At 50.2% G+C, this 20,000-nt stretch overlaps 6 protein-coding genes, 1 long non-coding RNA gene and 1 other non-coding gene across 14 annotated transcripts in view; 5 read left to right on the plus strand and 3 right to left on the minus strand.

Annotated features, from left to right (window-relative positions):
- The first annotated feature begins 1,514 nt into the window (after positions 1 to 1,514).
- On the plus strand, positions 1,515 to 4,469 carry rpl10 (ribosomal protein L10). The gene is made up of 7 exons (XM_003979218.3): positions 1,515 to 1,607; positions 1,730 to 1,761; positions 2,383 to 2,441; positions 2,685 to 2,792; positions 3,721 to 3,859; positions 3,950 to 4,112; positions 4,265 to 4,469. Exons 2-7 carry the CDS (start codon positions 1,739 to 1,741, stop codon positions 4,418 to 4,420), a joined length of 648 nt encoding a protein of 215 aa, XP_003979267.1. The 5' UTR covers positions 1,515 to 1,607; positions 1,730 to 1,738; the 3' UTR covers positions 4,421 to 4,469.
- LOC115247383 (small nucleolar RNA SNORA70) lies at positions 2,477 to 2,609 on the plus strand. The gene has a single exon (XR_003886456.1). It is a non-coding gene; the product is annotated as a small nucleolar RNA SNORA70 (small nucleolar RNA).
- Positions 4,470 to 5,057: 588 nt separating the features above from the next.
- Positions 5,058 to 5,779, plus strand: mrpl49 (mitochondrial ribosomal protein L49). Its single transcript, XM_011620698.2, has one exon. The coding sequence runs from the start codon at positions 5,099 to 5,101 to the stop codon at positions 5,606 to 5,608; it is 510 nt and encodes a 169-aa protein (XP_011619000.1). The 5' UTR covers positions 5,058 to 5,098; the 3' UTR covers positions 5,609 to 5,779.
- Positions 5,780 to 6,030: 251 nt separating this feature from the next.
- haus7 (HAUS augmin-like complex, subunit 7) lies at positions 6,031 to 10,448 on the minus strand. 4 transcript variants are annotated; one of them, XM_029828654.1, is made up of 10 exons: positions 10,314 to 10,448; positions 8,833 to 8,948; positions 8,443 to 8,516; positions 8,303 to 8,367; positions 8,051 to 8,232; positions 7,770 to 7,881; positions 7,478 to 7,693; positions 7,298 to 7,409; positions 6,965 to 7,010; positions 6,031 to 6,578 (listed from the first exon to the last, which is right to left on the minus strand). In XM_029828654.1, exons 1-10 carry the CDS (start codon positions 10,377 to 10,379, stop codon positions 6,560 to 6,562), a joined length of 1,008 nt encoding a protein of 335 aa, XP_029684514.1. In that variant the 5' UTR covers positions 10,380 to 10,448; the 3' UTR covers positions 6,031 to 6,559. The 4 variants fall into 4 exon arrangements, with proteins under 4 accessions (XP_029684514.1, XP_029684513.1, XP_029684515.1 ...); XM_029828655.1 differs by lacking the exon at positions 6,031 to 6,578 and adding an exon at positions 6,836 to 6,894; XM_029828653.1 differs by lacking the exon at positions 6,031 to 6,578 and having other exon boundaries at positions 6,829 to 7,010.
- Positions 10,449 to 10,697: 249 nt separating this feature from the next.
- On the plus strand, positions 10,698 to 12,805 carry las1l (LAS1 like ribosome biogenesis factor). Of its 2 annotated transcripts, none has more exons than XM_029828540.1 (2): positions 10,698 to 10,728; positions 10,807 to 12,805. In XM_029828540.1, exon 2 carries the CDS (start codon positions 10,828 to 10,830, stop codon positions 12,493 to 12,495), a length of 1,668 nt encoding a protein of 555 aa, XP_029684400.1. In that variant the 5' UTR covers positions 10,698 to 10,728; positions 10,807 to 10,827; the 3' UTR covers positions 12,496 to 12,805. The 2 variants fall into 2 exon arrangements, with proteins under 2 accessions (XP_029684400.1, XP_011616260.2); XM_011617958.2 differs by having other exon boundaries at positions 10,721 to 10,745.
- Positions 12,806 to 14,405: 1,600 nt separating this feature from the next.
- LOC115247226 (uncharacterized) lies at positions 14,406 to 15,356 on the minus strand. Its single transcript, XR_003886288.1, has 3 exons — positions 15,276 to 15,356; positions 14,810 to 14,884; positions 14,406 to 14,609 (listed from the first exon to the last, which is right to left on the minus strand). It is a non-coding gene; the product is annotated as an uncharacterized lncRNA (long non-coding RNA).
- On the plus strand, positions 14,605 to 16,733 carry crebzf (CREB/ATF bZIP transcription factor). Of its 3 annotated transcripts, none has more exons than XR_003886287.1 (4): positions 14,605 to 14,792; positions 15,295 to 16,062; positions 16,173 to 16,245; positions 16,485 to 16,733. XR_003886287.1 is itself a non-coding variant. In XM_003976913.3 (3 exons), the coding sequence occupies exons 2-3, from the start codon at positions 15,317 to 15,319 to the stop codon at positions 16,180 to 16,182; spliced, it is 756 nt and encodes a 251-aa protein (XP_003976962.3). In that variant the 5' UTR covers positions 14,605 to 14,792; positions 15,295 to 15,316; the 3' UTR covers positions 16,183 to 16,361. The 3 variants fall into 3 exon arrangements, 1 of the variants encoding a protein (XP_003976962.3); XR_965667.2 differs by having other exon boundaries at positions 16,488 to 16,733; XM_003976913.3 differs by lacking the exon at positions 16,485 to 16,733 and having other exon boundaries at positions 16,173 to 16,361.
- A 1,954-nt stretch (positions 16,734 to 18,687) lies between these two features.
- Positions 18,688 to 20,000, minus strand: part of LOC101080089 (rho guanine nucleotide exchange factor 10-like protein) — an 8,432-nt gene continuing 7,119 nt past the window's right edge. Inside the window, 1 exon segment of the mRNA XM_029828312.1 lies at positions 18,688 to 19,300. Within this exon segment, the coding sequence (XP_029684172.1) occupies positions 18,792 to 19,300 (509 nt within the window). The 3' untranslated portion in view covers positions 18,688 to 18,791.

A 20,000-nucleotide genomic window follows, 5' to 3' on the forward strand; every position in this document is an offset into this window, starting at 1 on the left:
TGATGACGGAGCATCAGTTTCCTAGAGAAAGTTGCCTTTACTCTTTACCTGGCAAATGAGGGTGAAAGTGTAAAATGAATGTGTGGGGCACTTTGCACAGCCTATTTTTTGTGTATTTGTGTTTACGTATGGATAATGATTTTTCTTAATCTGGCTGCTGCGGATGTGATTATTTTTTAAATAAAGAAAACCCACTTAATATATTCCCAGGTTTGTGAGGACACGACTTGAGTCTTGAATGTCAGTCTGAGGTGAGGAACCTTTCAGCCTTGGGACATGTTGAATGCTGAACTGCCCTCTGCAAATAAAGAGAATTTCCTTATTTTGAAGGAGTGAATATGGCTGCACAAGTGGCATCATTAGAATGGTTTCATCATGTTAGGCTGCCCTCCATGCTCATCACAACGCTCAGAGGCAGTTAGCTCATCAGCACCCTCTATGTCTGGATACTGAACGTCCTGGTGGGCTGACCCGGGCGCCACCACATCCTCCACACTTTACATCAACATTGGTTTCAATCAAGGCTGCATTCTTGCAACCGTCCGATCATGAATGGCTGCGTGGGCACATCAACATCATTTTCAAATTTGCTGAGGACACAACTGTCATCGCCTTATCATTGACGCTACCGAGGGGAGCGCAGACTGGACCAAATCGTTGGTAGAGGATTACAGGAAGCAAAAGGGTGGAGGAACAGCTGCATCACTACCTGGCTCTGCACTTAACAGGAAGTCTCATCAGAGGACGGTAAATGCTGCTTTGAACATCACCAGAGCAGAGCTGCCCCAGTGAAGGAGCTCAACATCCAGCACTGCAGGAGGACCAGTCAGGCTATAAGGACACTCGGCACTCCAGTTGCTACCATCTGGTCCAGGATACTGGAGTGTCACGCTCCACCCAGACTCAGAAATAGTTTGATTCCACAGGCTATTTTCTGACTATTGCACATTTTTATATATGGTAGATGTGTTTTTTAATCGTTTATCCCATTCTTTTGTATATAACCGTGTGGTTTGATCTCTCCCGAAGGAAAGTGGTTTGCACTGCTTCTATTTTGTAATATATTTATTTCCTGACTGCTACATCCCAGCTGCCAGCAAAACCCCTAAATGTTAGTTGAATCATAGATATACTCAGGCCCATGGGTTAGGGTTATCAGCACCTATCCTTTGCTCAGCGGGACCTTGGCAGCCCCCCTACCATCAGCACGCCTGCAAACTTTTTGTCCACTTTTGTCCAATAGCCCTTTACTTCTCAGCCCAGTCCCTCAAAAGACTGAGCTATCACCAACCCCATTGTCCACATTTTGAAATCATTCATTAAAATTCTTCTCATTTTTTTCCTTTATTTTGCTAACAGAAATGCAAATGAACACTGGCTGTCACACAATCTTCTTGCCAAAGATAATAAACTACTAAGGTGTCGTTTTGCTACGTTATCATAAAAATGAACTACATTTCCCGAAATAATGCTGAATGCTTCGTTTGCTATATTTTAAGTTTATATATTTCAACGACGTGGCGGGAACTTTTCGTGGCTTTTTACCCAGAGTACCCTTCGGCCTTATGACGCGCCGGAAGCGGATGCTTCTTCCTTTCCTCCATTAGGTGAGTTTGTGGCTGCTGCGTGTTGTTTGCTGCTCCTCTCAAAGTCGGCAAATTCAAAGTTCTTTTTGGAGTACGACTCTCAGTTTTAATGGACTAACGCGTGTGTGTGTTTTAATTTACAGGTTGCAACCATGGGCCGTCGACCAGCCCGCTGGTAAGTGGTCCGATTGAGTTAGTTTCAGGACGGAACGGTGCAGAAAATGGCAGCTCCGCCGGACCATGTGGACGCGGCGGCGCTGCCGCCAGGGCCGCTCTTAGATCAGCTCTAGTGTTCGACTCTGGAAGCTATTTCGTATCTCGCCCATTTGTAATACGAGAAGATTTCGTCATTTTATTTGAGAGATATTGGACCCGTTTCTGTTATCCCCCCCCTTAAATAAGGTGCGATTGCTAACATTAGCTAGCTCGGAGCTAACGGTAGCTGCCATGTCAGACTTGAGGTTTTACGCAGAATACAAAAACATGAATCTTTAGTCTGAAGAAGTCACGTTGGAAGTGTGTTAATGCCACATGTGCACATTTGTGGTTCAGCTGTCAGTAATACAGTGTCAGGTGTTTAAGTCCGTAAGGTTTGAAAGCTGCTTTGTCGGTAGTTCGGCATTTTTCTAAACGATGACGTCTTCCCCCGCGATCAGACGCGTTCTAGAGGTGGAGATGATGCTTCAGTCCTGCACGTTCACCGGACCATTACAATGGGAGCCGTTTTAACTGTAGCAGCAGCTTTTCCTCACAAGAGCTGCAGATTCTAAAGATGACTCGGATGCTTTTTCCACAGTTACCGTTACTGCAAGAACAAGCCCTACCCCAAGTCTCGCTTCTGCAGGGGTGTTCCTGGTAAGCACACTCCACACCACCATGTCTGTCAAGTTGTGCAGCCTATTAAGCCGACTGGTTCTGCTGTGGTGCGGTTCTGGTGTGCAAAGGCTGCAGACAGTGACTCTCTGGTTGTGTATGTCCTCAGCTGGGAGGTGCTGAGATCATTAAGGGACCACTGAGACAAACACAGGTGGAGACTTGCTGGTGAAACAGTGACAATTCTGCACAGCTTTTCAATCTCTGCCTCAATTTATTTTCAAGATCCTAAAATCAGGATCTTTGACTTGGGAAGGAAGAAGGCCAAGGTGGATGAGTTCCCCCTGTGTGGTCACATGGTCTCTGATGAGTATGAGCAGCTGTCTTCAGAAGGTGAGTCGCTGTGACCTTTGTTCCCTGGGGAGACGCAGGCAAGCGTGTTGGGGTGGCGACAAATCAGAATTAATCTGATGGAATCATTTATTCAGAAGTGACTGATCTTCATCCACAGACAGTGTAAATTCATCCATCAAAGGTTCTGATGTTGCTCCAGCTGCTCTTGTTCCCATGGAGGCCTGGAGCTGTTGGATATTTGAAGTTTTTTGTTTTATTTTCTGAGAAGCTGATGTTCCACTTAGCAAAAGGGTACATTTCCTGTCCCGAGGCTCCCGTGTGGGACGGCTGACCTCTTTGGCCCACCTTGGAACTGGTCTGGTGGAAACGCTGGCGAGTTCAGAGACTTCACGGTTCTCCTACTGGGGCTCCGTAGCAGAGATGAATGTTGATGTTCCGAGCTCCATCCACACCGAGACACTCGCTGGAAACCATGTGGTGGAACAGTTATTGAGCCCTGGACATTGGGTTTAGAGAGGACGGAGCCAAGGCTTTAAAAGGATCCCGACCATTAAGACACTTAAGCACAATAATTAACGAGCTACAACAAACCCTGTTGGCGTCTCAGACCGGCGTTTCTTTTCTCGATGATGATGGCGTTTTGATGGGAAATGACCCCAAACATGTAGTAAATACAGAGCGGTCGGACGCAGAATGCAGTGCTCAAACGAGGTTTCGTAGGTGGCCTCTGACTTCAGAAAAACTAGAGATTACTTCTAAATTGTTAAACGTTTCCCCGGGGTCCAGATGTTACGTGTATTTTCTCAGTCACTCTGGTGAAACGTCTCTAAAAAACCAACAGAAGTCCAGTCGAATTCTCTTAAAACTAGATTAAATTTGAAATGTCACAAAATGAGGTATGTTGTCCTGCTGCGTCTGCTGTTGCCATAGCGATGGCGTGCCGGGTGAAACGTGTCTCTCTTGGCAGCTCTGGAGGCCGCTCGTATCTGTGCCAACAAGTATATGGTGAAGACCTGTGGCAAAGACGGCTTCCACATCCGCATGCGTCTGCACCCCTTCCACGTCATCCGCATCAACAAGATGTTGTCCTGCGCTGGAGCCGACAGGTGAGTCACCTGTGGATTCAGCCTCCGGCATCGGCCGCGTTTGAGCCTCTCCTGTCTGTCACGCTGCTCACCTGAACTTCTGCACCTCAGGCTCCAGACTGGGATGCGTGGGGCTTTTGGGAAGCCTCAGGGCACCGTGGCACGTGTACACATCGGTCAGGTGATCATGTCCGTGCGCACCAAGACCCAGAACAAGGAGCATGTGGTGGAGGCTCTGCGCAGAGCCAAGTTCAAGTTCCCCGGGCGTCAGAAGGTGAGTGAGAGGTCACCTGTACAGAGGAAGCTGGTTCTGGTGTGTGAAGGCTGCAGACCGTCACTGGTCCTGTGTCCTGAGCCCAGAGGCGGCCCCTGAAGTGCCCCTCGGGCTGAAACGTGATGGACTCACGTTGATTCCTTGTCGTGCAGATTCACATCTCTAAGAAGTACGGCTTCACAAAGTTCAACGCCTGCGACTTTGATGACATGATGGCCGACAAGCGTCTGATCCCAGATGGCTGTGGGGTCAAGTACATCCCCAACAAGGGTCCGCTGTCCCGCTGGAGGGCGCTCCACGCCAACTAGGGCCGCCGAAGGCTGCGAGCAGACTTGAATAAATCTGGATTTCATTATACACTCTTGTCATGGTCATTCATTTTTGAGTCAATAAAATCTTCTTTTACACTGTAATCACTAATGTGTAACAGATTTATGAAGATAAAATTTGGGACATATCAGCACACAAACTATTGACAGTGTTTTTTAGGACAAAGGCAAGAGATACAAATGTTAAAGTTCAGATGAACTGGCAGAACCTGATCCTTCATGGGGCCGAGGGATGAGAAAAGGTTAAAACCTTTGAGTAGTAAAGTGAAGATGTTTGTAATCTGGGTTTGGGAGAAACGATGGTTTTAGGCCAACAACCTGGACTGAACAGCTGATGGAGAGATGCAATTTCTGGGAATGGAGCAAAGCTTTTCTGCTCTTCTGCCTGGGTTGGAGCTCATCACGGTGTCAGATGAAGAACGCTGAAACATGAAGTCATCGCATATGGAGTAATGTGCCCTGGCGGTTAAGTGATAAATAGCGCCGAATCCTAAATGAGATTAGGTTTCAAGTAAACCGGAATGTTTGTGGTGCAGTAAAGCAAATGAAAATACCTTTGCGTGAGGAGCTCGGAGCTCGGATGGGAAGTCGTTTTATCCAATTATAACAGGAAGTTCCGGACTATTTCCTTCCGGACATTTTATACTGCTGCACAACATGGCTGCCTGCCTACGACCCACGGTTCTCCGCAGGATGCTTCTCGGAGCTTGCAGCCTCCGCAGCTGCACCCTGGGGCGCCCCGCGGGGCTCCGGTTTGTCTGCCACTCCGCCCCGGAAGAGGTGAGAGAATCCACGGAGGAATACAGATACGTGGAGCGGCTCATCCCACCGTCGCGGGTCCCCGCGCCCCCTGTGCACCCCGGAGCCGCGCCGTCCGGGTGGAGGCCCCCAGCGGGCTCGCCCCCGCCTTTGCCGTACATGATTCGCCGCTCTCGCGTGCACAACATCCCCGTGTACGGCGACCTGACGCACGGAAACCGCAGTACGACGCTGATACGGAAGATCGAGGGGGACATCTGGGCCCTGGAGAGGGACGTGAAGCAGCATCTGGCGGAGGTGACCGGCAGAGATCATCCCACACAAGTGAACGAGGTCACCATGACGCTGAAGGTCAAAGGTCACTTCCAGGAGGAGCTGAAGGAGTGGCTGCTCAGCAAAGGTTTCTGAGGTGCTGGAGCTCTCAGACCAGCACCAGAACTGTGGTTCTGCCCAGACCAGACTGCTGCCTCAGCGGGCTGCAGGTCCATGTTGGCCGGAGAGAAACGGATCAGTTTTCCTGACTCAAAGAATTAATGTGATTAAAACATTCAGTTTATTAAACGTGAGGAGCTCAATTAACCGTGGCGTTTTATTTTTCTGCAACAGTCAAAAAGCCTCAGGAGACGCGTTTGTAGAACATGTGATCACTGTCCTCACGGACGAGACGGTGAGACGGGACGTGAAGACAGGACGTGAAGATAGGACGGTGAGACAGGACATGAAGATAGGACGGTGAGACAGGACAGTAAGACAGGACAGTGAGACAGGACGTGAAGATAGGACGGTGAGACAGGACAGTGAGACAGGACGTGAAGATAGGACGGTGAGACAGGACATGAAGATAGGACGGTGAGACAGGACCGTGAGACAGGACATGAAGACAGGACAGTGAGACAGGATGTGAAGACAGGACTGTGAGACAGGACTGTGAGACAGGACGTGAAGATAGGACGGTGAGACAGGATGTGAAGACAGGACAGTAAGACAGGACGGTGAGACAGGACTGTGAGACAGGACGTGAAGATAGGACGGTGAGACAGGACATGAAGACAGGACAGTGAGACAGGACGGTGAGACAGGACGTGAAGATAGGACGGTGAGACAGGACATGAAGACAGGACAGTGAGACAGGACGTGAGACAGGCTGAAACGCTTCTCTTGGGCTCCTCCTGGGCGAACGTCCTCACTCTGCTTGGATCCAAAGGGGCTGAAGCAGGAAGGTCATCGGGGGTGAAGCAGGAAGGTCATCGGGAGGGAAGCAGGAAGGTCATCGGGGGTGAAGCAGGAAGGTCATCGGGAGGGAAGCAGGAAGGTCATCGGGGGTGAAGCAGGAAGGTCATCGGGGGTGAAGCAGGAAGGTCATCGGGGGTGAAGCAGGAAGGTCATCGGGGGGAAGCAGGAAGGTCATCGGGAGGGAAGCAGGAAGGTCATCGGGAGGGAAGCAGGAAGGTCATCGAAGCAGGAAGGTCATCGGGGGTGAAGCAGGAAGGTCATCGGGAGGGAAGCAGGAAGGTCATCGGAGGTGAAGCAGGAAGGTCATCGGGAGGGAAGCAGGAAGGTCATCGGGAGGGAAGCAGGAAGGTCATCGGGGGTGAAGCAGGAAGGTCATCGGGGGTTGAAGCAGGAAGGGTCATCGGGAGGAAGCAGGAAGGTCATCGGGGGTGAAGCAGGAAGGTCATCGGGGGTGAAGCAGGAAGGTCATCGTGAGGTGAAGCAGGAAGGTCATCGGGGTGAAGCAGGAAGGGTCATCGGGGGTGACGCAGGCCGGAGACGCCTCGGACTCTCCTGATGAGCTCCTCCAGACGCTCCACTAGGGACAACGGGAAGAACAGTGGCTGTTTTTGACATCTGTCGTCTGGTGTGTTGAGGGAAAAATAAACCGAGACAGATTCTTCTCACTTTACTGAAGGGAAGCTCTCACCCTCGTTTAAAGAACAAGTTTATCAATCTTAAAGCTTATGAAGAAAACTCAAGACTACTTTTGAATAAAGATTTGACTTGTAAGAAAATAAAGTCTCCATTTTAAGCCAACTGCACCAGTCCCTGCCTCAGTCCAGCGACTGCTCTGCCCGGCTACGCATCAGTAAAGGACCTTACAGAAGGTCAGCTTCTGTCCTCCGCTCGGGTAGCGCCGCTGCGTCTGCAGTGACCTCACTTCCTGGTTCATGGACACAAAGGCCTCGGGCACTTCCTTCAGCACCTCCAGTTCCTGAGGAACAGAACAGCAGCTCAAACACCAGGGTGGAGGTCTGCACTGAGAGGGCCGTGCTGTGGTACCGTGACCAAGGTCTCCAAGAGCCGGAGCGTCCTCTGGAAGACGTCGGGGTCAGTGCTGAAGCTGGGAGCGTCTCTGCAGCAGTAGGCTCTCAGGTCCGCCTCGTAAACACGGCTAAACGCTGCCATCAGCTGCCAGAGGTCACCTGCAGCTACCTGCAGAAGACCGGGGGAGAACACGGCCTGTCCGGCACCCGCGTCCTCCCTCAGGAAGTCACACTGCCGACAGAAGACAGAAGAGCTGAGCAGGCTGAGGTGACGCCTGAGCGAGGCCTTCTCAGGACCAACACGCCACCTCTGACTGGAGCTGCTCCAGGGCAGAAGAGCTCAGCTGGAGGAGGCTGGAAACATCTGCAGCTTCTTCTCTGCTGGCTTTGCACGATGCTCTGGTGGCTGCTGCTAAAGTTCTGAGGGAAGCAGCAGAGAGAGAGAGAGGAGCTGTTCACAGCTGCCGTCCACCGTGGACGTCACATTCAGTGTCACGGCTGAGCGGCAGCAGAGCAGCGACTTCTCCAGGGTTCATCAACATCTCTGCCTCATGTTAGCGGAAAACGGACACAAACGCTCGGGACATACCTGGTGTGTGAAGGCCAGGGCTCCAGCGCAGGTGTGAGCAGCTGAGACACGTGCTCGGATGTGCACAGCTCGTGCAGCAGCATCTCTGTGTCTGTTCTGGCCCCCGACCAGCGTTTGGAGCCTGGAAGCAAAGTCAGCAGCTGCTGCAGGAAGTGGAGCTGCTGGTGGACACTTGCTCTGCCCTGGAGAGAGGGTTCACCATGAGGAAACTGACTCCATCCATCATCCATCATCCATCATCCATGATTCTACCTCTCTGAGCAGGTCCTGATCAGCTGCTCTGCACAACATCAACTCCTGTCCAAGAAGAGCCACTTCTGTTTGTACAGACACAGAAAATGAAACCACAGCAAAACATTCTTTGTATGAAATGAAGGAGGCAGCAAAGTTACCTTTCCACAAAACCTCCTGATCTCTGGACCTCAGCGTGGCCTTTGTGATGCAGCTGCAGAAGTTTGGGTCGACACTGAGACAAAGATAGAAGAAATGAAAAAATAGTTTGACACCCTTTGGAAAAGTGTAATTTTATGTTCGGTGCTGTGATTGTGTATTTAAATGACTGGAGTGTGTCAATACTGAAACCAGCTTTTTGGGTTTTATCTCTTCATCAAAATTAGCCTTGTTAAATCATCTCATATCAATGTGTGTATCTGGACAGGAAATGGAACAGTATTCGAACAAGGAAGCAAAATGTTTTACCCCAACTAAAGGGGCGGGAGGGGAGAAAATAAATGAGAAAAGGGCTATTTTGAGAAGCACAAGTTCAAAATTCATGCATCTACCGACAGCAGATCCAGGCGAGGATGTCGGAGCGATGCTGAGATGGAGCACAGAGAAGCTGCAGGATGCTGCCGGGGTCCTGCAGCTTCACATCCTCCACCAGAGGGCACGAAACAGCCTGCAGAACAGACATTTCATGGAGCCACAGACGGAAGAACAGACATTTCATGGAGCCCGACGTAAGAACGAACATTCATGGAGCCACAGAGACGGAAAACAGACATTGCATGAGAAGCCACCGACGGAAGAAACAGACATTTCATGGAGCCACAGACGGAAGAACAGACATTTCATGGAGCCACAGACGGAAGAACAGACATTTCATGAAGCCACTGACGGAAGAACAGACATTTCATGAGCCACAGACGGAAGAAACAGACATTTCATGGAGCCACAGACGGAAGAACAGACATTTCATGAGCCACTGACGGAAAGAACAGACATTTCATGAAGCCACTGACGGAAGAACAGACATTTCATGAAGCCACAGACGGAAGAACAGACATTTCATGGAGCCACAGACGGAAGAAACAGACATTTCATGGAGCCACAGACGGAAAAGACATTCATGGACCACACGAGAACAGACATTTCACGAAGCCACAGACGGAAGAACAGACATTTCATGAAGCCACTGACGGAAGAACAGACATTTCATGAAGCCACAGACGGAAGAACAGACATTTCATGGAGCCACAGACGGAAGAACAGACATTTCATGGAGCCACAGACGGAAGAACAGACATTTCATGGAGCCACAGACGGAAGAACAGACATTTCATGGAGCCACAGACGGAAGAACAGACATTTCATGAAGCCACTGACAATTAGCGAGAAAACCGTCATTTCCCTACGGGGATGAATGAAAGTACATCTTAATTTCTAAGGGCTGTTCATAAACACATGTCGACAGAACTTCCCATTTTAACCCTTTAAAGCCGTTTGTATCATATTTGATACGCGAGATTCTGAGACGTCTCTTTTTTCTAAACCCAAATCAAGTGTGGCCCCTAACCCTAACCCAGACCACTGTCCTCTCCAGAACCAACTCCAACACCCCGTAAAAGAGGCTGCAGTGTGCCTCTTGTGCTAAAAAGTGCTATGCAAAAAAACCAAAGAGAAAAATGTTGTTGTTCATGTTCTATATTGTCAAAATGTTATGGGCAAACTTTGTTTTTGTGTCTAAAGTTAACATAGTCGTGAGCTAAAAGTTGCCGAAATCGCCTAATGTATCATATTTGATACAAAAAAAATGTCATAAACAAAATCAAAAAAAAATTGGGATTTTGTTAAAAGGTTCAATAAACATCTCATTTCCAAAAAATTAGACTTTTCTGGCTATTTTTTGATGTGTCAGGCTTTATAGGGTTAACGTTATAATCTTTATTGGCATCTTTTATATGAAAACAAATACATATTCTGACTCGAGTTTTGATTAATTAAATGAATTTATCCAGGAATGAGTTAATTGTACTTCTTTTACCTGCAGTGAAGTAAAAACATCTCGGGCAAGTTCTTCTTCTGTTGAAGCGCGCGCCATTTTGCGCATGTTCTTCTTCTCTTGCCGGTGATCCGCGGGGTCGGCGGTGTGTTGCTGCCCCCTGCGGTTCGCTGCCTCTACTACAGTCAAGAGGAAAAACAAGACTGGGTATCGTTATAAATATTAGATTCGAATCGTTGGGTGTGTGTGACGTAAAGAAATGTACAGTTACTTGTATTTTAGTTCATTCGTTAGAAATTTGTATTCAAGTACAACTGTATTGAATGCATAGAGGAATTATCGTAAATAGAAAATTCTATAAACTAACTGTAGGGGGCGATGGCGCACGAGCTGGTTGTAATTTGTTAGAGAAGGAAGAAGAAGAAGGGGAGGAGGAAGAAGAGGATAAAAGAAACTCGTGAGTCGAGAGTTGATGTAATGAAATCAGATAGTCCACATTAAACGGTACCTTTTTGATCTTTAGCTTTTTTCTCAGAGATCCGTGTTGTCGTTCAACATGAAGAAGAAGGGTTCGGAGAAGAAGCGCCATGTGGTGGCCTGGATCAACAAAGCGGAGTGGGACCAGGTCATGGACCAGCTGTACTCGAAGGATCCCTCGCTGCAGAAGTTCGCCCTGAGCCGGGTCTCAGCCTGGAAGGCCAGGTACGCCAGCAGCACTCCTGTCGCCGTGGACTGCACCGCGGACCTGGTCCGGTGTCAGGTCCTGGACCGGGCCGGGGCCCTGAACGGTGACGATCTGGTCTTGATGTACGGCGCGGCCCTGGTCCGGTTCGTGAACTTGATTACAGAACGGCAGCAGGGGAAGGTCGCACGACCGCTGCGACGACTGGCTGGAAACCTGAACATCCCGGAGTGGGTCGTGAACCTCCGGCACGATTTCACCCACCGCAAGATGCCCACGCTGAAATGGTGCCGCAAGGGATGCAAGGTGGTTCTGGAGTGGCTGCAGCAGGAGTACTGGTCCAGGCAGCTCGGTGGGGGAACGAGTGAAAATTGGGATTTAAAGGATGAGGAGGAGGATGAAGAGGAGATGAAGATGAGGGAAGATGAGCTTGCTGCCAGGAAGAGGGAGATGCAGGCCTACCAGAAGGCCCGCGGCCTGCTTGTTTCTTATGAGAAGACTCAGTTTGAAAGTTTAGGCGGAGGCCCAGAAGGGGGTCCGTTTGCAGACCTGAACTGGCTGTTGGCTGAGATCAAGCAGTTCTCCCTGGAGGCCAGTGGGCTCCTCATCGACGTGATGCTAGAAGATGGATTTCTGGTTCCTACAGCCCAACAGTTGCAAACGTTAGGCTGTGGTTCTGGTTCTGGTGATGGTCCCTGTCCTGTGGAACCCAAGCTCCCTCAGATCTTCCTGCACTTTTGGCTGAGTCTCCTGAAGATGCTCAACGCTCCGTCTTTCATCCACCTCCTGCTGGAGAAGCTCTTCGCGGAGCTGAAGCTGCTGACTGCAGAGCCCAACGACCACAGGATCTTCTACGTCTCCGCCTGGATCTCCCAGCTCATTTCATGCAACGCCAAGAACGTCGCGCAGCACTTTGAGACCAAGGTGCAGCGGAAGGCTCGGCTGAAGGGCCGCATCTTTGTGAACCGGATCCAGATGAGGTGGCAGCAGCTGGTGGCGCTGTGCCTGGAGGCGGCCTGCGCCAGCACGCCGCACCTGCTCCGGTTGATCCTGGACGACATGGAGCACCCTCTGCCCCTGGAGACGCGGCAGAAGCTGCTGCAGCTCTGCTCCATCTACACCCAGGCGGACCGCTCCGGCCCGGCTGCTCCGGCCCAGCAGGTCTACACGCTGGAGAGTCTGCGTGAGAAAATGCAGCGCTCGCGTTGGCGAGCGGCGGTGGCGAGGAGAGACCCCGTCTCCCGGGAGACCGCAGGAGCCCCCGGCGACGAGGCGGATCGCCTGCTCGGTTCCCCGTGGCAGGTGTGCACCGACGACGTTGCGTGGAAGAACTTCCCTCTGGGCGAAGTCCCCAGACAGTCGAGCGAGCCGTCCTCGCTCATGGTGGAGAGCTTCTCCAGCATGACTGTGTTTGACCAGCTGGTGGAGGTGGAGGGCGCCGCCCGGAGCGCCGCCCCGCAGCCACCGGCCAGAACCACCCAGGCTCTGCTCTGGACCAGCGGGGACGTCGTCAGGCTGAAATGTGGCCTGAGGCTCTTCTGAATCCAGTTGGTTGGATGAGCTTTGGTGTGTAAAGAAAACTTCATTTCTCTAATAAATGATCTCACCCCGATAATTGAATCTGTCAACAAACGTCTTCACATGAAAGTGACGATCTAAAGTCTCCCGAAGCTGTTTTAACAAATGCAAAAGTTTCATCTTTTCCTTTTAAAATGCTTTCAAATCCCGAAGGAACCTGTTGAGCTGGTGTTTGATGGTTTTAGTTTCAGAAGCTTTATTGTGCGTCACATCGCGACAGGTCAAAGGTCAAATAAAACCGCCAGACATCGAAGACGCTTGGCGCTGCTTCAAAGTTTCCATCTGTTTCTCTTTATAACTTTGTGGCATTTTAATGTTTTGATCTCGCTCACTTGGGGCTGAAACATGAGCTGAGTCATCAGTAATCGGCCGTCGCTGGAGCTCCGCCTCCACTCGGGTTCCCAAACCGGAGCAAATCCTTGACCCCCCTCAGGTCATCCCCCCTCGGAAAACTGGACGGAATATTTCCAGGAAGGAAGGAGATGATTAATCACCCGAGACAGGGTTAAGGAGCAGGTCAGCCAATTTTAATGGTTTGATTTCAAGAATAGCAACGTTTATTCCTTTATTCCTTCACTCCCTCCTTTATTCCTTCCTTCCTTTATTCCTTCCCTCCTTCCTTTGTTCTTTCCCTCCTTTATTCCTTCACTCCTTCCTTTATTCCTTCCCTTCTTTATTCCTTCACTCCTTCCTTTTATTCCTTCCCTCCTTTATTCCTTCACTCCTTCCTTTATTCCTTCCCTCCTTTATTCCTTCACTCCTTCCTTTATTCCTTCCCTTCTTTATTCCTTCACTCCTTCCTTTATTCCTTCCCTCCTTTATTCCTCCCTCCTTTATTCTTTCACTCCTTCCTTTATTCCTTCCTTTTATTCCTTCACTCCTTCCTTTATTCCTTCCCTCCTTCCTTTGTTCTTTCCCTCCTTTATTCCTTCACTCCTTCCTTTATTCCTTCCCTTCTTTATTCCTTCACTCCTTCCTTTATTCCTTCCCTCCTTTATTCCTCCCCTCCTTTATTCTTTCACTCCTTCCTTTATTCCTTCCTTTTATTCCTTCACTCCTTCCTTTATTCCTTCCCTCCTTCCTTTGTTCTTTCCCTCCTTTATTCCTTCACTCCTTCCTTTATTCCTTCCCTTCTTTATTCCTTCACTCCCTCCTTTATTCCTTCCCTTCTTTATTCCTTCACTCCCTCCTTTATTCCTTCCCTCCTTTATTCCTTCCCTTCTTTATTCTTTCACTCCTTCCTTTATTCCTTCACTCCTTTATTCCTTCACTCCTTTATTCCTTCACTCCTTCCTTTATTCCTTCCCTCCTTCAGCCTGCTGCTCTGTGTGATTATCACATTTCTGACTGATCTTCATTCATCCATGTTTTGATTGATTGATTGATTGATCCATGTTTCTGATATAGCGATTGATGTGAATGGTGGTTTTTAAATTGACTTAAATATTCCTAAACGTTGAAGTTTGCATACAGGCTTAAATGGATTATTGATCATTTGCTGTAAAGCCTGGTTAGCATCATTTTCTTCATTGAACAGAAAATAAATAAATTTATACCCTCAACAGTAGAAAGTCAAAAATGTATTGGTTATTCAAAAACAATCTTTAAATGATGTTTTATTTAATATTAAATTTACTGAAAATAACCGAAATAAAATTAACCAGTCACCTGCCTCTGATATTTCAATCTTTCTTTCTTAATATTATCAACTGTTATTACCAGCATTCTTAATTTATTATTGTATTTTTATGATTCTGAGTTTTCTTTCTAGGATCATATATAATTGACCTCTGATGTTAAAGCCTCCAGATCACATTAACTATTGTCTGCTGGGCGTCGTGTTACTGACTGAAGAAGAATGTTCAGATATTAGATATTTATCTTACATATTTATATTTATCTCACATTTATGGTTCAGAAACATGATCGTTAGAAGGCGTGAACGGTGGGCAACATGTCCTCCACTGTCCCAGGTCCACAGACTCAGAGGATGTTGTATTTAGGGCGATTTTCCGAGGTACCGGGGCCTCGTGGTCAGATTTAGGCGCGAGGGTCCTCCAGTCCAGGAGGTGGCGGTACTGCACCCGCGAGCGGTTGGTGACGCCACAGAAACAGGAGAAGAAGAAATTGATCTTGGCGACGCCATCACGTGACGGTGTAATTGTTAGTAATTGTGAACTTTAAGTTCTTAACTTTGAGATCACAGCTTTAAGATCACATCCAGCTGTTGATCTGCATCGTGTTCTCTTCCTTTACAAACGGTAAGTTAAATAGTTACGTTCTTCCGAAAGCTGCCTTCCGCCTAAAGCCTCGTGGCGTCGGTTGTCTTAGCTTGGTCAGTAGCGGGAGAAAACTGTTCAGATCAACGGACAGGAGTCATAAATGACATGAATAGGAATCTAAAAATGGATTGATTCATATAGTGAAGAGACTTTCAGTGAGATCTCTGCGTCTCTTTCAAACGGGCTAACCGGCGCTAGCTGCTAATAGACGCCAGGGTTAGCATGCTAATATGTGTCCGGCTGCTTTTTATAGTTGTCAAACTCGTGAATCAGTTCTGAAATATTAATATCTCCTCATCAGTCCGTGCATGTCCGACGTGGCCATTATCATGCTTTCTAATCTTTTCTGCTTATACGTTTAGATCCTCTAATTTGACATTCTGTAAATTGATGCTATAAAAAATTGTTAATAGTTATTTTAATGAATTCTGCTGTCACAAGCCAATAGTAGAAATGTTGCACCTGTTCTCCATGTGTGCAGGTGACCTGCAGCCCAGAGCACAATGATCACCCGAAGAAGAGGCCGCAGGATGAGCAGCGGCGAGGAGCCGTCGCTGAAGGTCGAGACGGTCGCCACCTCCGAGAGCGCCACAGACGCTTCACAGACCCTGACGGCCATCACAGCTGGGATGGACTTCGCTGAGTTGTTTGAATTTGAAGACGTGGACTGGTCTGAGAGAGATGCCGCTGTTTTTGACATGGCTTTAGACGGTCTCGGTGCCGCTGGCGTCATGGATGGAGACTCTGGGATGGACGTGTCTGTCGGGGCCCCTGATGGGATGTTCTGGCCTGACCTTCAGACGGAACACGGGAGAAATCCAGCCGGTCATGTGAGCAACAAAAACGCAATCGCTGCCAGATTGAACCGCTTGAAAAAGAAAGAATACGTCAACAACCTGGAGAAGAAGGTGAGCGTCCTGTCGGCAGAAAACGGCACGCTCAAACAGGAGAACTGTCAGCTGACCAGCAGGGTGGAGGAGCTGGAGGGGGAAACCAGGTACCTGAGGGCGGTTCTGGCCAATCAGAGTGTGCTGGCACAGCTGCTGTCTCGACTGAGCGGCATGAAATTATCTTCCTCGCTTTTCCAGAACGCCAACCCCAACGATCACGACTACGCTTTGCCCAGGAAGCGGGTGAAGGTGAAGGAGAAGGAGACCTCCGGGGGGGTGTGTCTGCACGTGGACCAGAACCACGTGTCAGTGGAGTTCTGCAGAGAGTGTGCAGAGAGTGCAAGCACCTCACTGAGAGTGTAGGCTCAAGTAGTGACGGGCTGGGGCGCCCCAGGACTGAGGGTGGGGGGGTGCTGAAGGTTTGTGTGGTGGACATGAGCAACACGTGACTGCTAAACCTTGTTGACAGTTTCTTCTAGGTGTTGCTTGATCCAGCTCTGGGATGGGTGGCTGTGTGACCCCTGTACCTGCTGGGCTCCATGGTAAGGACCAGAGCACGCAGCTTCAGCAGACACTTGTTCATTTACTGCTTCTCTGATTGTGTTGCGTTGTGTTGGGTTCTTTTGTTTGAGGAACAATAAAATGTTGTAGATGTTGATGGTGAAGGTCCACAAAGAGAAGCATCAGAGAAGCAAATGTTCTGGAGAACTTCTCTTTGTGAACCAGCACCGTTGGAAGGAGGAACGTCTTCATTTAGCACATCCTATTTTTCTTTATGCTAAAGTGGAATCTGCTGATGGAAGCTGGCGCGGTGGGACAGCGGCTGCCAGCTCGGCCGCTCTGTTTAGTAAAGGTAGTACTGGTATCCAACGGTATCCTCTTCTACCCTCTACTGCACCACACGGGGCTGGACACTGCTGGACCAGCCGCACGGGCTGGCCCGCAAATCTGTGCTTTAGTTTTCATATGTATGTGGCAAAGGAATCATTTTGGCTGAATAAATGAGATTTTCTTAGTGTTTGAGCTGAAATATCGGCTGTTTTGTTCTGTACGTGTGATATTAATGCATCTCTCTTTCTCTTTCTGAACAGCAAGATCTCTGCCCATAAACCTCTTTCTGTTGGGTGACGGCTGCCGAAACCCCGAGCGTAGTTAGAGCCAGCGTCAGAAACGGCCGCTTCAGCGCCACAGCTGGTGAAGCCCAGGCGTTAGCGTTAGCGTTAGCGGAGGGGGCCCCGAGGGAGGGAGGGGGCAGGACCAGAGAAATGTGTTCCACTGCTTTCTGTTGGGGGGGGGGGGCTCTGCAGCAGAAGATGCGCTCGCTGAGCATCGGCGGTCCAGGAAGCTGTCGAGACGCTGTGTTTTTCTTGCTTCCCTGGTCAGCCATAGTCTGCACATTGGCCACGCCCACACTGTATTTCTGTCCAATCACAGCAATTCGCAGGTACCAGGTGAGGAGGAAGTTGTGCCTGGAGGGTGGCGTACAAGCTTCAGGAACACAACAACCTGGTTCCTCTTCCTGAGGCTGAGAACACCTTTCTCTGGACCCTGGCGTGTGCGTGCGTGCGTGCGTGCGTGTGCACGTGAGCCGGAGATGATCCGAGTACCCTCCTGTCCATGAGAAAACCCCGTCTGACCCTTCCTCCTCCTCCAGGGCCGCCTGCCTTCAATCTTTCAGCACAGAACCGGAGGTAACCGTTGACTCGCGGTTGCGAGGATTTCCACGCTAACCATCGGTAACCATCACACCTTTGCGCGAGTAAATTACCGGCTACTGTCCGCGGCGTCTAAAAGAGGGCGGAGTCACTCGGTGCACAGTGGTGAAGGGGAAGACCCCCCGGAGAGCAGCGACTGACAGGTGAGTTTAGGTGTTGCTGGGAGCGCTAGTTCCCGTCGCCATACCTGCGGATTCCTCCTGGCCACGCCCACCTAATCTGGTAGGAGAACTAATCTGGTAGTTCCAGAACTACAGAACCGGATGTTGACCAACAGCCTTTAAAGAAAGAACACGATGTCGCCTGTGTCCAACGGTGGAAGGGAAGTGGTTTGCTAGACCGTGCTAGTTCAGACGGAACGTTCTAGCCCCGATCATGGCGTTCCACCTGGGAAGCGTTCTGCCAGAACGTAATCTCAACGTAATCTGAGAACGTTGAGCGAACACCTGAGAAGAGGCTGAACGGTGATGGACAGCTGACCTCCGACCCCGCTGACCCACCCAACCCGACTCTACCGGCAGCTTATTTTCATATAATGTACAGCTATGCTCCTCCCTCTCCCCTCTCTCCCTCCTCCCCTCCTATCTTCTCCCCTCCCCTCTATCCTCTCCCCTCTCCTCTCTCCTCCTCTCCTCCCCCTACATGAGCCTGGTCCTGCTCCAGGTTTCTTCCTGTTACAGGGGAGTTTTTCCCGCCCCTGTTCCTTGTTGGGGGTCAGGCCCTGGGGTTCTGGAGAGGGTCTAGAGACACTTTGGACAGTACCAGACGCTGTATGAATAAAGATTGATTGGTGGATAAACGGATGCAGACCGAGGAGCTGAAGAAATGATCTAACTCTGTGTTTCTGTGTTTCCCTTTGCTGGTCCTGGACTTTGGTCAGGTGACTTTGGTCAGGTGACTTTGGTCAGGTGACCGTTAGTGTTTAACTCTGTGCTTCCTGTCAGTCGTGACGATGCATTCGAGCCATCTGAGTTTAATGAGCAGCACAAAGCAAGTTGAGAACAACATCCCATCATTTCAGTCCCCAGTTCAGCTTTTTGGTTCAGACGTTGAACTTGTGCAGTCGGTCCTCAGGAAAGGTGGGCTCACCTGGGCAGGTGGGCTCACCGGGGCAGGTGCGGGGCAGGTGGGCTCACCTGGGCAGGTGCAGGGCAGGTGCGCTCACCTGGACACCTGGGCAGGTGGGCTCACCTGGGCAGGTGCGCTCACCGGGGCAGGTGGGCTCACCTGGACAGGTGGGCTGACCGGGGCAGGTGGGCTCACCGGGGCAGGTGGGCTCACCTGGGCAGGTGGGCTCACCGGGGCAGGTGGGCTCACCTGGGCAGGTGGGCTCACCGGGGCAGGTGCGCTCACCGGGGCAGGTGCCCGGCCTGTTACTGACTGGCCGTTAAAGGCAGCTGCCACACCAGCAGCGTGTTCTCCGTCTTCTCCGGGTCTCCTGCAGAGGAACCTCCTAACCTGCGGTGTCCTCGTCCTCCGGAGAAGACGGCTGTGGAGACCACGCTGCTGCGCCTCGCCTCCCCCTCGCTCCCCCACTCCGCCGCTCGGCCCCTCACCCACACGTCGGGGTCTTCGCTCACCGCGTAGATGGAGCCGTCCTCCGGGCCGTGCTCTGGAGGTTCTGTGTGGAGCTTTGGGCCGTCTGGTTCGGCCTGAGAACTCAGCAGCTTCCCTGGCAGCTGACAGGTGGAGCGAAGGCGGTACTGCAGCAGGAAGCCTCGGGGCTCCTCCGCCTGGGGGGCAGCACCTCTCTGGCCTTGATTATCTTCATCCTTCATGTTGGTGGAGTCTTGTCTGAGCAGGTCAGAGGTCAGCAGGTAGTGGGCTGCCACCAGGAAGTCCACTGGACCACAGTGAGCGGTCAGCGATGTGATCCCTTTACCTGAAGGGTGGACAGGTGTGGGTGAGGCTATAGGGTCACCATGGTTACCCACAATCCTCCTACTGTATAAAAGCTCTCGCGCTCTGTTCCCTACCTAGTGCACTAAGTAGGGCGTTAGTGACCTATTTAGTGCACTAAGTAGGGCGTTAGTGACCTATTTAGTGCACTAAGTAGGGCGTTAGTGACCTATTTAGTGCACTAAGTAGGGCGTAAGTGACCTATTTAGTGCACTAAGTAGGGCGTAAGTGACCTATTTAGTAGACTAAGTAGGGCGTAAGTGACCTATTTAGTGCTCTAAGTAGGGCGTTAGTGACCTATTTAGTGCACTAAGTAGGGCGTAAGTGACCTATTTAGTGCACTAAGTAGGGCGTAAGTGACCTATTTAGTAGACTAAGTAGGGCATAAGTGACCTATTTAGTGCTCTAAGTAGGGCGTTAGTGACCTATTTAGTGCACTAAGTAGGGCGTAAGTGACCTATTTAGTAGACTAAGTAGGGCGTAAGTGACCTATTTAGTGCTCTAAGTAGGGCGTTAGTGACCTATTTAGTGCACTAAGTAGGGCGTAAGTGACCTATTTAGTGCACTAAGTAGGGCGTAAGTGACCTATTTAGTGCACTAAGTAGGGCGTTAGTGACCTCTTTAGTGCACTAAGTAGGGCGTTAGTGACCTCTTTAGTGCACTAAGTAGGGCGTTAGTGACCT

This window comes from Takifugu rubripes, chromosome 20 (assembly GCF_901000725.2).
Source record: "Takifugu rubripes chromosome 20, fTakRub1.2, whole genome shotgun sequence".
NCBI lineage: Eukaryota > Metazoa > Chordata > Actinopteri > Tetraodontiformes > Tetraodontidae > Takifugu > Takifugu rubripes.

Bases quoted from the DNA above. Each gene is read 5' to 3' on its own strand.
- las1l (XM_029828540.1), top strand. From the start codon at position 10,828: ATGAAGAAGAAGGGTTCGGAGAAGAAGCGCCATGTGGTGGCCTGGATC.
- rpl10 (XM_003979218.3), top strand. From the start codon at position 1,739: ATGGGCCGTCGACCAGCCCGCTG. The intron at 1,762-2,382 runs GTAAGTGGTCCG...CTTTTTCCACAG, and splicing joins GGCCGTCGACCAGCCCGCTG to TTACCGTTACTGCAAGAACA. The intron at 2,442-2,684 runs GTAAGCACACTC...TTTATTTTCAAG, and splicing joins CTTCTGCAGGGGTGTTCCTG to ATCCTAAAATCAGGATCTTT.
- mrpl49 (XM_011620698.2), top strand. From the start codon at position 5,099: ATGGCTGCCTGCCTACGACCCACGGTTCTCCGCAGGATGCTTCTCGGA.
- haus7 (XM_029828654.1), bottom strand. From the start codon at position 10,379: ATGCGCAAAATGGCGCGCGCTTCAACAGAAGAAGAACTTGCCCGAGAT. The intron at 8,517-8,832 runs GTAGATGCATGA...TCTTTGTCTCAG, and splicing joins CTCGCCTGGATCTGCTGTCG to TGTCGACCCAAACTTCTGCA. The intron at 7,694-7,769 runs GTGGCGTGTTGG...TTCTGTCGGCAG, and splicing joins TGGAGCAGCTCCAGTCAGAG to TGTGACTTCCTGAGGGAGGA.
- crebzf (XM_003976913.3), top strand. From the start codon at position 15,317: ATGATCACCCGAAGAAGAGGCCGCAGGATGAGCAGCGGCGAGGAGCCG.